Consider the following 12,454-nt stretch of genomic DNA (forward strand, 5'->3'; position numbering starts at 1 on the left):
GTACTCGAACTCCGTGCCTGCTGGGAAGACAGGAGGGCGGGGTGGCGCTAAGCTGGGGCGCCCTCCTGCATCACCCCAAGGGCATGGCCCTTGACTAGGCAGTGCCTCCAGGTACCCCGGGACCCCAGAAGTAAGGGCAGGGGAGCCAGAGGGGCCCAGCCCTGAACCAGCAGTGGCCCAGGGCCTCACCCACACCACAGAGGGTAGGCAGTGTGGCCACACAGCCCTGGGCCCAGCCCCTCCCCTGCCCTGTCCTCAGCAGGCCAAGGGACCCACTTCCCTCTGCCCTGGGCTCCTAGGCTTTGGATGCCTTAGCTGCCACTGCCAGCTGCTGGCTCCAGCCCAACCCCACCTGCCCAACCTCTGTGCTTTCCCTTCTACTCCTGTTCTGCCCGTACTGACATCTCGCTCCACCTCAACTTGGAAAACACCAGAAAGGTTCCCATGGGAGGACACCCCCAAAGAGGTAGCCACAGCAGTAGAGCCAGGGGGCACCCGGTGAGAGAGAAGAGCCACTGGCAAAGCCTAAGGGTCTCAACAGTTCATCTTCCTTGGGAAAGGAGGCCGCTGGGGGCTTTCTGGCTGAGGAGACAGCTTGGAAATTCCACTCTGGGCGAGAGAGACTGAGACCCCCTCCCCATGACAGCCCACCACGGGTGTGCCCTGTGTGGGGCAAGAAGACAGTGGACTGAGAAAGTGCCCGTGGGCGGGGGAGCCTTTGTCCCATAGCCCCAGCCCTGCTGCTCACAACAGGGAGGGCTGCACACGTGTGGAGAGAAACGAGTCCTCCTGGCCTCAGCAGCAGGAAAGAGAAAGCTAGACACTGACAACACAGGAGAGATTAGAAAGAAGGACCCCCAAGCTTGTCTGCCCACCCATGGCACAGAACTGACACAGCCCAAGTGAGCAGCAGAAGCAGATCTGAACGAAGACCACAGAGGCCACCCAGGAAACAAACTGGAGTCCCAGTCGTGCCAGGGCAGCCCCTGCTGCAGGACAGCACCACTCACCGAAGAAAAAACAGGGCATGTGGACCCTGCACAGCCTCACCTCCACGATGCCCACCACAGGACCCAAAGACAATCAGCGAACAAGAGCCAAGAGGGTGCACAGCATTCTGGACAGAGAAGACAGCCACCACATCTGACCCCGAGATGTAGCCCATGTCCAGATTACAGGAGGAGGATTCTTTCAGGGAGACCACAGCTAGCTACCTCTAAGGAGGCAGAACAAAACTTGTGTGGGGGTTTGGTTTGGTTTACAGCACCACAGTTAGAGCCTACAGCCTTCAAACTTACCTATATCCCCACCCCTTTTTACTATTTTGAGACACTGTCTTATTAAATTGCTAAATTGACCAGGCTATGCTTGAACTTGTGATCCTCCTACTTCAGCCTCTATACCAGCAGAGAAATGGGAAAGGACAACAGAGAAATAGAAACAACTGAAAAGAACCAAATGGGAGATCTAAAACTCAAAATTACAACTCTGAAGATAAATTCACAGAAGGGACCTACAAGCATAATGTGTTTGAGTAGAGAGGGTAAATTTTAGCCAGGAGTGGTAGCGCACGCCTATAATCCCAGCACTCATGAGGCTGAGGCAGGAGGATCACTGTCAGTTCGAGACCAGTCTGAGCCACATAGTGCGTTCCAGGTCAGTCTCAACTACATAGTGAGACCCTGTCTCATAAAACCAAAACAAAAAAAAAAGAGAGAGAGGTGAGTTTGAAAAGGCAACCACAGCACCTGAGATCCATCAGGGGGTAATCAATGGTATGGAAAAATACTCAAAGCAATAGGTAAGCTGAGGACAAGCAGAAATTTACTGACGGATCCAAGATGTTACATGAACACCAAGCAGAAGGATACCAGGAAGTCTGCATGGACCACGCCGAGGCACATCACAGCTGCTGTTGAGAGAGACTGAAAGCAAACCCCAGGGAGCAGCAGCCACAAAAGGGGGCAGCCTGGTCCCCAGCGTGGCATCCATAAAAAGCATTTGGCCACTCGGGACGTGCCTCAAAGGGGACTGTGAGATCCCAGTCTCTTTCTCTTTTCCTCTTTTTCGCACCAGACATGAATGGCTTCCCTGGCCACACAGCTCCCCATGATGTACTGAGCTCTCATAGGCCCACAACGACACAGCCACTCAGTCGAAGACTGAACCTGAAAAATCGTGAGCCAAAATGGACCTTTCCTCTTTTTAACTGGATTGTCTCAGGTATCTGTTGTAGTAACGGAAAGATGGCCAGCACGTGACCTGTCACTTAAAAAGAAAAACATTTGATTAATGGGTAACATTCCATCAGAAAGTGGAGGCCAAAAGAGAGTAAAACATCTTTAAAGTACTGACAGAAAAATTGGAAATGCGAAATTCTATATCCAGTGAAAATCACTCAAGAACATCACTCAAGGATGAAGGTATAACGGAAATATTTTCAGATGAAAGAACACTAAGAAAATTCATCACAAGGTCAGATGTGGTGGCACACACCTGTAACCCCCACACTTGGGAGGCTGAGGCAGGAGGACCACCATGAGTTCAAGGCCAGTCTGAACTACATGGCAAGACACTGTCTCAAAAAACCAGAAGAAAAAAGAAAAGAAAAGAAAATTCATCATGAAGCTGGATGTGGTAGCACACATTTATAATCCCAGCACCCTGGAAGGCTGATGCAGGACAATTCTAAGCACAAATGATTTAGCAAGACCTATCTCAAAATTAAAAATAGAAAAAGGCTGCGGAGTCTGGTGCACACCTGTAATCTCAGCGCTTAGGAGGCTGAGGCAGGACTTGCCATGAGTTCAAGTCCAGCCTGGGCTACACAGTGAGTTCCAAGTCAGCCCAAACTACATAGTAAGATCCTGTCAAAAAAAAAAAAAAAAAAAAAAAGGCTGGATATGTAATTCAGTGTGAAGGCCCTGGAAACCCCCATTACTGGAAAGAAAAAAAAAAATTAAGGGTCCATTTAAATGGAAAGAGGGCTAGGGATTTACCTCAATGGTTCTGCCACCTGCCTTGCAAGCTCAAGGACCCGAGTTTGATCCCCAGTAATAAATAAATAGGAAGACATCCCATGTTCATGGATCAAAAGGTTTATAATGTTAAGAGACAAATACTCCCCAAACTGATCTACCAATTCAACACAGTTCCTATCAGAATGTCAGCTGGTTTTCTGGCTGATTCTAAAATTTACATGAAATGCAAGGAACTCAAAATCTCCAGAATAACTAATAAAAAGAAAAAGAAAAATTTGGGGAACTCACATTTTCCAACTTCAAAACTTACACAAAGCTACAGTAAAACAAGACAGTATGATATTAGCACAAGGGTAGATATAATGGATGTTTAGATCATTAGAAAAGAAATGGAAGTCCAGAAACAATCCCTTGCATTTATGGTCAATTAATTTTCTTTCTTTCTTCCTTCCTTCCTCCCTCCCTCCCTCTTTTGCTTTCTTTCTTTTCTTTTCTTTTCTTTTCCCTCCCTCCCTCCCTCCCTCCTTTCCTTCCTTCTACTGGGGATTGAACTCTGGCCCTTGCAGCAGCAGAACCACTGAGCCAAACCCAGAGCCCATGGTCAATTAATTTTCAACAAAAGTGGCAAGATGCTACTGGGACAACTGGATATCATTATGGAAAAGTCCCGGCATTTTTTCACACACAAAAATTAACTAGAAATGGATCACAGACCTAAACAAAACAGCCAAAACTGTAATAGTCTTAGGAAAAACCAGCAACAAATCTTTGTGACCATAGATTACACAGTACTTTCCTCCACGTGACCCCAGAATCAAGTGACATGAGAAGATACAAATCAGGTTTCATCAAAATGAAAAACTTTCGCTGGGAGCAGTGATACACACCTGCCACTCCAACATCCCAACTCAGGGTGCTGAGACAGAAAAATTGCAAGTTCAAGTCCAGCCTGGGCAACTTGGCAAGATCCTTTCTCAAAAAATAAAAAAGGCTGGGATGTAGTTCAGTGGTAAAGCACTTGTCTAGCATACACAAGTCCCTGGGACTGATCCCCAGTACCAGTAAGTAAATAAATTAATTAAAGTTTTGTTTTAAATAACATTTAGCAAGTGAACAAACTCACAGGAAAAGATCTGCTAATTGTATCAGATAAGAGTGTTGCAGTCAGAATATATATAGAACTCTTAGTAACTTTTAAAAAGTTAACAAAAACTAAAGGATTTAAATATGCCTTGTTCATTCAAGAAATGCAAATTAAAACAACACTGAGATTCCATCTCTCTCCAATAAGAATGGCTGCTATTAAGAAATCAACCAATAACAAATGCTGGAGGGGATATGGGGAAAAAGGAATCCTTCTCCACTGTTGGTGGGAGTGCAGACTGGGGAAATCACTGTAGAGATTACTCTAAAAACTAAAACTAGAGGTTCCATTTGACCCAGCTATTCCTCTCCTTGGTATCTTCCTGAAAGAATTAAAAGCATCCTACCACAGCAACATATGCACACCCATGTTTATGGTGGCAGTTTGTAATAGCTAAATCTTGGAAACAGGGCAAATGCCCATCAACTGACAAATGGATAAAGAAGATGTGGTTTTTTTGTACTGGGGATCAAACTCAGGACCTTGTACTTGCAAGGCAGGCACAGTACCACTGGGCTAAATCCCTGGCCCTCGATATGTGTTTTTTGTTTTTTGTTTTTTTTAATACGATGGCGTACAACTCTGCCATAAATAAACACAAGCTTCAGATATTTCTAGCTAAATGGATGGGCCTTGAGACCATACTCCTAAGTGAAATAAATCGGACACACATGTTTAAATACCACATTTTTTATCTGGTGTGAGAAACCGCAAATGGACATAAGGGCTAAAATGTATAATAGATATTGGGAAATGGGAAGAAAATGTTCAAATGGGAAGGCGAACAAGGGAGGAGGGAGGGGAAAAGGAAAGAAAGGACAATTTTAAAAAGTGAAAATAGAAGGAAAAAATGGAAACAAAGCTTTTGTACATAAGAAGGAGTCGGGTCTTGAGGGGAGCAGGGAATGGGGAAAAAAAGGCAGGATATATCATGTACAGGTACAAATTCCCTCTGATAAATGCTATCATTTTATATGTCTAAAATGTACAAATAAATGTTTTGTTACAAAAAAAATTTATAATTCCAAATAAATAAATAAGACTTATCTTTCAGTACTGGGGATCAAACCCAGGGGCTTGTGCATATTAGGCAAGGGCTCTGTGTCTCAGCTACATCACAACCCTTTTTATCATTAAGGCACGTTAAGACATGGTCTAACTGGGCCGGGGATTTAGCTCAGCGGTTTGGTGACCTGCCTTGCAAGCGCAAGGACCCGAGTTCAATCCCCGGTACAGTCTCACTAAATTGCCCAGTTGCTTCTAAACTTGCAGTACTGCCTCAGCCTCCTGAATGGCTGAGACATACAGGTATGCACCACTATACTTGGTTTAAATAAGATACTTCTTAAAAGAAGACACTGCCAGGCACGATGGCATACGCCTGTACTCCCAGCACTCTAGAGGATGAGGCAGGAGGATCACCACAAGTTCAAGGTCAGCTTGGGCTACATAGCAAGTACGAGGCCAACCTGGACTACAGAATGATATCCTGTCTCAAAAAACAACCACAAAATTAAAAGAAGACACAGAAACAGCCACTAAGTATATAAAAAGATGCTCAAAATCATTAGTTATTAGTGAAATCCAAACCAAAGCCATAAAGAAGGGCTGGGGATGTGGCTCAGTGGTACACTGCTTGCCTAGCATGCATGAGGCCCTGGATCTCATCCCCAGCCAAACAAACACAGCACACGCTGAGAAAGTATTTCACATTTACAGGGATGGCCATGATTCCAGAGGTAGACAACAGCAAGTGCTGGAGAGGACATGGAGAAACTGGAGCCTCGCGTGCTCTGGTGGGATGCACTCTGGAAAAAAACTGTGTTAACACCTCGGGAAGTTACAGATACCCAATGACCCAGCGATTCCACTACTCAGAGAAATGAAAATCAGTCCTCACAAAAGTCTGTATGCGTGTATTCCCAACAGCTTTATTCATAAAAACCTAAAAATACAAACAACCCATGTGCATAAGGTGCAGTACATGGCTATCCGGGAGAAGTCAGCCACAGAGGGGAAAGCACAGCACATGTCACCACGTGGGTGAGCCTGGAAACTGGCTGGCCACGCACAGGCCACACATTGTAGTTCCGTTTCTACAGAGTTAACGGATAAATCCAAAAGAAGTGGTAGCTTAGGGCTGAAGTGGTTGCGGGAATAGTGAGTCTGGGGTTTCCTTTTGGGACAACGAGACTGACAGTGATGGATGGTTCCCCAACTCTGAATACAATAAAAACCACTGAGCTGCACATTGTGAAGATGCTTTATGATACGTGAATTATATCTCAACCAAGATATTATACGGGTATATTCAAACCCACCCATATTTATATTAAATATTATTATGCATTTATTGCAATAAATTTTTTTCCAATGAAAAGATGGAAATTATATAAAGGATTAAAGAAGACCCGAGTATATGCCATCTATAAGAAACTTACTCTAAATATAAAGACAAAGATAAACTAAGATAGGCAGTTGCGGTGGTGCACACCTGTAATCTCAGCACTTTGAGAGGCCAAGGCAGAAAGATCAGAAGTTCAAGTCCAGCCTGAACAATTCAGTGAGACTCTGTTTCAAAATAAAAAAGGGCTGGTGAGTCAGCTCATTGTGAAGGCCCTGGGTTCAATCCCCAGTATCACACCCACCGAAATGACAATAAACAGGAAGAAAAACTACACCATAGAAATGGCCAGCATAACGAAGGTGAAACAACTACGGACCAGGTAAAATGGATCCAAACAAGGTATCACAAGAGGTAGAGAGGAACGCTTCACAACAAAGACAAAGTTGAGGAAGCCACAATAATCACAAACACCTATGTGCTGAGTAACAGAGCTGCAGATACACAAAGCAGAACCTGACAGGATTAAAAGGAGACCTAGAGGATTCTACAATAACAGTGGGAGATTTTAACATCTCCCAGCAACTGACAGAACCAGGCCCAAAACAGTCCAGTGAAGATGCAGATATGAACACTACCGGTCACACCGCTGTGACTCACGTTCACAGAGTACCTCACGTCAGCACACACACACACACACACACACACACACACACACACACACAGTGTGTTTACTAGGAAACACCGTATGTTTTCAAATACTTAAAAAATTAAAAGACTGAAATTACAGGGAATGTGCTCCAACCATGATGGAATCGAAGTCAAAATCAGTACGATTAAGATAACCAGGCAACTTCCCTCAAGTATTTGTAAGCATCTTTTTAAGTGATCACTGAGTCAAAGAAATCACAGGAGAAAAGCAAGACAGCGAAAATATGACAGCAGATCAAAGGGTGTGAGACGCACTTAAAGCTGTGTTTAGAGAGGGGTTTGGAGCCTTTGCTGTCCACTGCAAAAGAGCACAGTCCCAAATTAATGACCTAAATTTGTACCAATAAAATGGCTAACTTCTAGCCAATACGATGGGGGCACAAGTTATCTGAATTGGTGAGGAAGAAGGAAACATCACTAGAGAGCCTTCTGACACTAAAGGAGGTGTAAAAGGAATAACTCGAATTACAGGATACATTTCATAGTTGCGATGAAATGGGTGCCTGCGGTCACAGGGACAGAAGTCCAAAAATCTGAAGGACTACAATGGCTGGTGGCAAATCAGGAGGCTGTGAACAGGATGCAGACAGACAGGTGGTGTCCACCAGAAGGCAGAGGGGAGCCCATTCTGAGCAGAGAAGGAAAGATGGAGAGTCCTCTGGAGGCTTCTGCCTGACACACAGAGTGGAGGCCAGCCTGGAGGGGCCAGGTCCCCCGTCCGCTTTTCCCACCCAGCCCTGCAGGGAGGGTGAGGCGCGCCTACTGTTAATGGCTGAGAAAAGGACACCAGGGCATCTGCAGGAGCACTGGCCCTGAAACTGGGTGTGATCAGACGCAGACAGGAAGGAAGTGGAGCCAGGGTGAGCCTGAGCCTCCATGGGGTAGTAGGAGGGTGACCTGGTCTCAGAGGTGGCCATGAGGATCCACTGCGACAGCTCCTACTCACGGGAGCCCAGCACAGCACCTGCTGACTGACTCTTCCAGGCCCCAGCCCTGCCAGCGAGGCCCAGCCTTTGGTCGCCCACTGGCTCACAGACTGTGCCACACATCTCCAGGGCCCTAGACGCCGCCAGCTTTCCTGTCCTCCCTCTGCTCAGGATGTCACTTCCCCCCACACCTCCTTCTCTCGTGGCCAGTCGGGTATCACTAGCCTGGAGTGGCTGGGGCCTCTCCTGGGCTTCCACCTCCCTGAGCCTGTTTCCTCATCTGCAGGATGGGCCAATGGCATGCCGGCAGCTCCCTTTGGTCCCGTCACACTCACTCCTCAGACTCTGCCGCTCCTCCTTCTTCCGGGCCTTCTGCTTGGCCTCCAGCTGCACCACAGACAGGGACGGTCCCACCATGGGGCTAGGGAGGGCGCTGGCCGCAAAGCGAGCCAGGAGGCCCAGCCCACTCTCCTCCAGGCCTGGCGACAGTGCCCGCTCCCGAGCGCCCAGCCTATAGCCACCGCTGGCCTCGTCCTCCTCCTCCTCCAGCTCCTCCTCGTCCTCCTCGGAGGTCTCATCTGGCATGCAGAAAACAGGGGGCAAGTCAGGGCTCTGGCCCAGCATGTGCCGCCTCCCGCCACCCGCCACCCTCCCCACCCCTGGGGCTGGAGCGGCCACAGCTCCAGCCTCGCCCCCATCCTCACCATGTGGCCACCGGGGGAAGATCCGGAACCCACCCGTGCTCGCCCAGGGCCTCCACCCACCAGAGCCCAGCACCAGGGCATCCCGGACGGCCCAGAGGGCAGAGGCTCTGGGTGTCAAGGTGGACTTCTGTGTGGGGAGCATCAACATGCATGTGTGCTGTGGGCAGGGGACAGACACACAGACAGGACTGGAGACAGCGCTCGCCACGGTCACACACACACACACACACACACACACCCCGACAGACACAAAGGCTGAGGAAGGAGGAGGAGGAGGAAGAGGAGGAGGATGGAGGGGTGGGGATGGGCTTGGACTGGGTGTCCAGGCAAGGGGCCTGCAGCTGTTTTGCCAGCTGGAGACCTGGGGCTGGCGGCAGGAGAAGGTGGAGTTCGGTCTCTTCAGGGACTTGATGGGGATGCTATGGTTCCAGCCCACAACAGGGCTCTAGAAGCCAAAACTGACGTCCAGCAACATCCCCACCCTGGGGAGCCTGCAAGAAGGCACCCACCCTTGCTGACCCCCATTTTCTCAGCTGTGGCATGGGGTGGCCCGCCCGCCAACCAGCCCAGCTAAAGGGAGCGTCCACACAGAAAGTGCTTCACAGATCTAGGGAGGATTAAGAGACTCAGCCTCCTCTGTAAGCTGGAGGAACCGTGCTGTGCCCCTGGGGACAGCTCTGAGCCTGCTCTGGCTCTTGACCCCCTGCTGGGAAACTCTCGGGCAGGCAGGTCACACCAGGAGACAGGCTCAGGCCAAATGCTCCAGCAGCAGGCCTGGCTGAAGAGGTTCAGGCTGTCTCCTAAGGGCTGAAGATGGGCTTCTCCCCAGCCTCTGGCCCAGCAGCCAGTTTACAGCTCAGGACCCGGCAGGCTGGGCACTGGGACTGGTCGGGAAAGCCAGGCGGTGAGGCTCCCTGCATGTGAACCAATCCCTCTACCAAAGAGAGGCTGTCCCTGCCCTGCCTGGGAGACAGCCCAACTGAGGCATCTAACACACAGCAAAGGAGCTTTGAGGGCAGGTACCCCATGCCCATCTGCCCACAAGGCCAGAGCACTGGGAGCCACTGGTCAAAGCAAGGCTCAGAATCAGCTGGAAAATGGCTCTGTGAAGAAGCTAGTGGCAGGACACACAACCCTGGGCTCAGCAGATGGACCGATGAGACAGGTGACCAAGTTCACGTTCTCCTGCCGTTGCCCCACGCTGCCACCGGATTAAGTGCAACTAGTGGCCAAAAAGTGGCGGCCCCAAGGGTGCCTACGAGGGCAAGAGTTCTGTCTTCTACCCATTTATTGGAGTGTGCCCAGATTCCTGGCAGGGTAGCCCTGGGAGGGGGAGGTGGTGAGGAGCTGGGGCAGTCAAGGAGCAGAGAGAGGAGGCTTGTTACAGGGGTGCAGGTGGGAGCAGGCTCCCGAGGCGATGGATGAAGCAGGCTGGGGAGGAGACCGGCAGGGCAGGCAGGGCAGGCAGGCAGTGCACACTTGCGATCATTCACATTGCGACGTCACATGGCTCTGTCTCCGCCCCAGTGGGCCACAGCGGCGAAGCAGGCTAAGTGTAGGCAGACTTTCGACAGCGCCTGGGTCCCCCACATCGGGTCCCCCCGGGGTTGTCCATATGGGGAGGGGGTTGGGTGGGCGGCTGGCTGGGGTGGGGGCTCAGGGCTGGGCACATTCCCTTCTGAAAACATCCTGCCCTGGCTGCTCAGGTGTGGAGATTCCAGACTCCAGAAATCTGGCTCAGGTGGTAGAGGCCAGGAGTCCTGGGTTTCTGGAAGCCGAATCAGAACCCAGAGAGCCAGGAGCAGGCCAGGCCCAGCACCTTGCAATGGCAAAACAATGGAAGGCAGAAGAAGCCCAGGAACACCTGCATAAGGGACACATGGATCATCCTGCTCCTCCCAGCCTCCCTGGTGCTGTGTGTGTCACACTGGTCGGCTCGGACCATGTCTGAGAGGGCAGGGGAGGAGCAGGATCCTAGGGCCAAGACCACCTTTCTGGAGCTGTTCACACCTGAGGCAGAGCATGCCAAAGGCAGCATTGCCAAGGGCAGGGGGAGAAAAGTCCCAATCAAGATACCCAACGAAATGCAGAAAAACTTTTATTTTTTAATCTTGGCTCAGGACAAGGGGTTGGCTGTTGTAACTTGGTTTGGTTTCCCAAAACCCATAAGCGCCAAGGGGATGTGCTGCGGCCAGACCTGGTGAGGGCAGACCCCGAGGTGGTGGGTGTACAGAGGACAGAAAGAAAAGGGTTTGCCTACCTACGGAGCAAGGAGCCAGGCTCGGACCCAAGCTCCGTGACCCGCTGCGCCGTCTGCCCTACTCCCAGCCTTCGCTTTGCGTCCAGAGTGCAGCGGGAGAGCAAATGCAAGAGACCGAAACAGACACTCAAAGCATCATGGGTAGGGGTCAAGGGTGGAGGTATGGTCAAGCTGCTGGGAGGAGAAAGCAGACACACTAGAAAAGCCAAGCCAATTAAGTGTTTTAGTACCAGGAGGTCAGTAAGGCCCTATTACCCAAATATCCCTTAAGACCTCATCAACCATCTGCTTTGCTGTGGGGGGCAGACTGAAAAGCTGAGCCCTTCCCCTCACCCCCACTTTTTCTATCTGGGCTCTACACACCGGCCCTGCTGTATCCGGCCCTGGGCCCTGACTTGGGGCAACTGGCCCCTTCCCAAGAGGTCTGGGTGGCTGCCTGTTTCTCTGTGGGGTCTAAGCTGAGGCAGGGGTGCTCAAAAGCTAGGAAGTGGGAACCCTGGCTTTAGGGATCTGTGGAGAGGGGACACAGAGGTCCAGCCAAGGCCAGGGAGAGGCAAGGAAGAGTGAGCCAAGCAGACTCATCCACAGAAGACAGGGCAGGGGAGGCCTCACTGGGCAGTCAGTGGCCTCACTTCTTAGCCCAGGATGCACTCACTGAGATGCGGCGGCAGGACAGGAGGACCCAAGCCCAAAGGACATCAGGCTCCCAGAACGCCATCCCCACACTCTGCTAATTTGGAGGGGGAGATGATAGCCCAGGAGCAGGAGCTGAAACAGACAGTGTTCTGAGCCAGGTGACATTCAGACTATGACACCTGGAACCTTCCTGAGGAGGCAGCTGACATCCAGGTATTGCTACCCAGGCTTTCTGAGGACCCCATGGCCTACCCCTAAAGGGAATCCATCCTGAAGCAGACACTAAAGCAGGACTGGGGAACATTTTCACTTGCTTCTCCTTCTTGGGACATTTCTGATTGAAGGGCCTGAGGGCTCAAGCATTTCTAACCCCCGAGTCCCATGATGTTAGAGAATGTTCCAGGGAGTCATGGAGCTTGACTTTCTCCTAAAAGGAGAGCTGGCCGAGGAATCCTGGCTGAGTGGAAGCCAAACCAGACCAGAGACCTGCAGCCAGTGCTCTCCCCCAAAGTCCTGCACTTTGTCCCCAGACGTGGCCATGAAGCCAACACTTTCAAATTTAGCAAGAAAAACCAAGGCCAACCAATGGCCTTGACCCTGTACTGCCTACATGCCCTTCAAAACAGAAATACATGTTAGAAGACAAGTGTTTATGTTAATACTGTTTAACCACTGGTGAGTAAGAGCAGAGTTTTAAGAAAATAAAACACAAACAAGCAGCTTAAAAAAAAAAAAAAAAAAAAAAAAA

The 12,454-nt window shown here is 50.0% G+C and overlaps 1 protein-coding gene across 1 annotated transcript in view; it reads right to left on the reverse strand.

Annotated features, from left to right (window-relative positions):
- Positions 1-12,454, reverse strand: part of Tnrc18 (trinucleotide repeat containing 18) — an 80,781-nt gene that overhangs the window by 16,660 nt on the left and 51,667 nt on the right. Inside the window, 2 exon segments of the mRNA XM_033765114.1 lie at positions 1-20; positions 8,442-8,684. Of these exon segments, the coding sequence (XP_033621005.1) occupies positions 1-20; positions 8,442-8,684 (263 nt within the window).

The sequence above is a fragment of the Fukomys damarensis genome, unplaced genomic scaffold (assembly GCF_012274545.1).
Source record: "Fukomys damarensis isolate Sample0158 unplaced genomic scaffold, DMR_v1.0_HiC HiC_scaffold_17, whole genome shotgun sequence".
In the NCBI taxonomy this organism is placed as follows: Eukaryota; Metazoa; Chordata; class Mammalia; order Rodentia; family Bathyergidae; genus Fukomys; species Fukomys damarensis.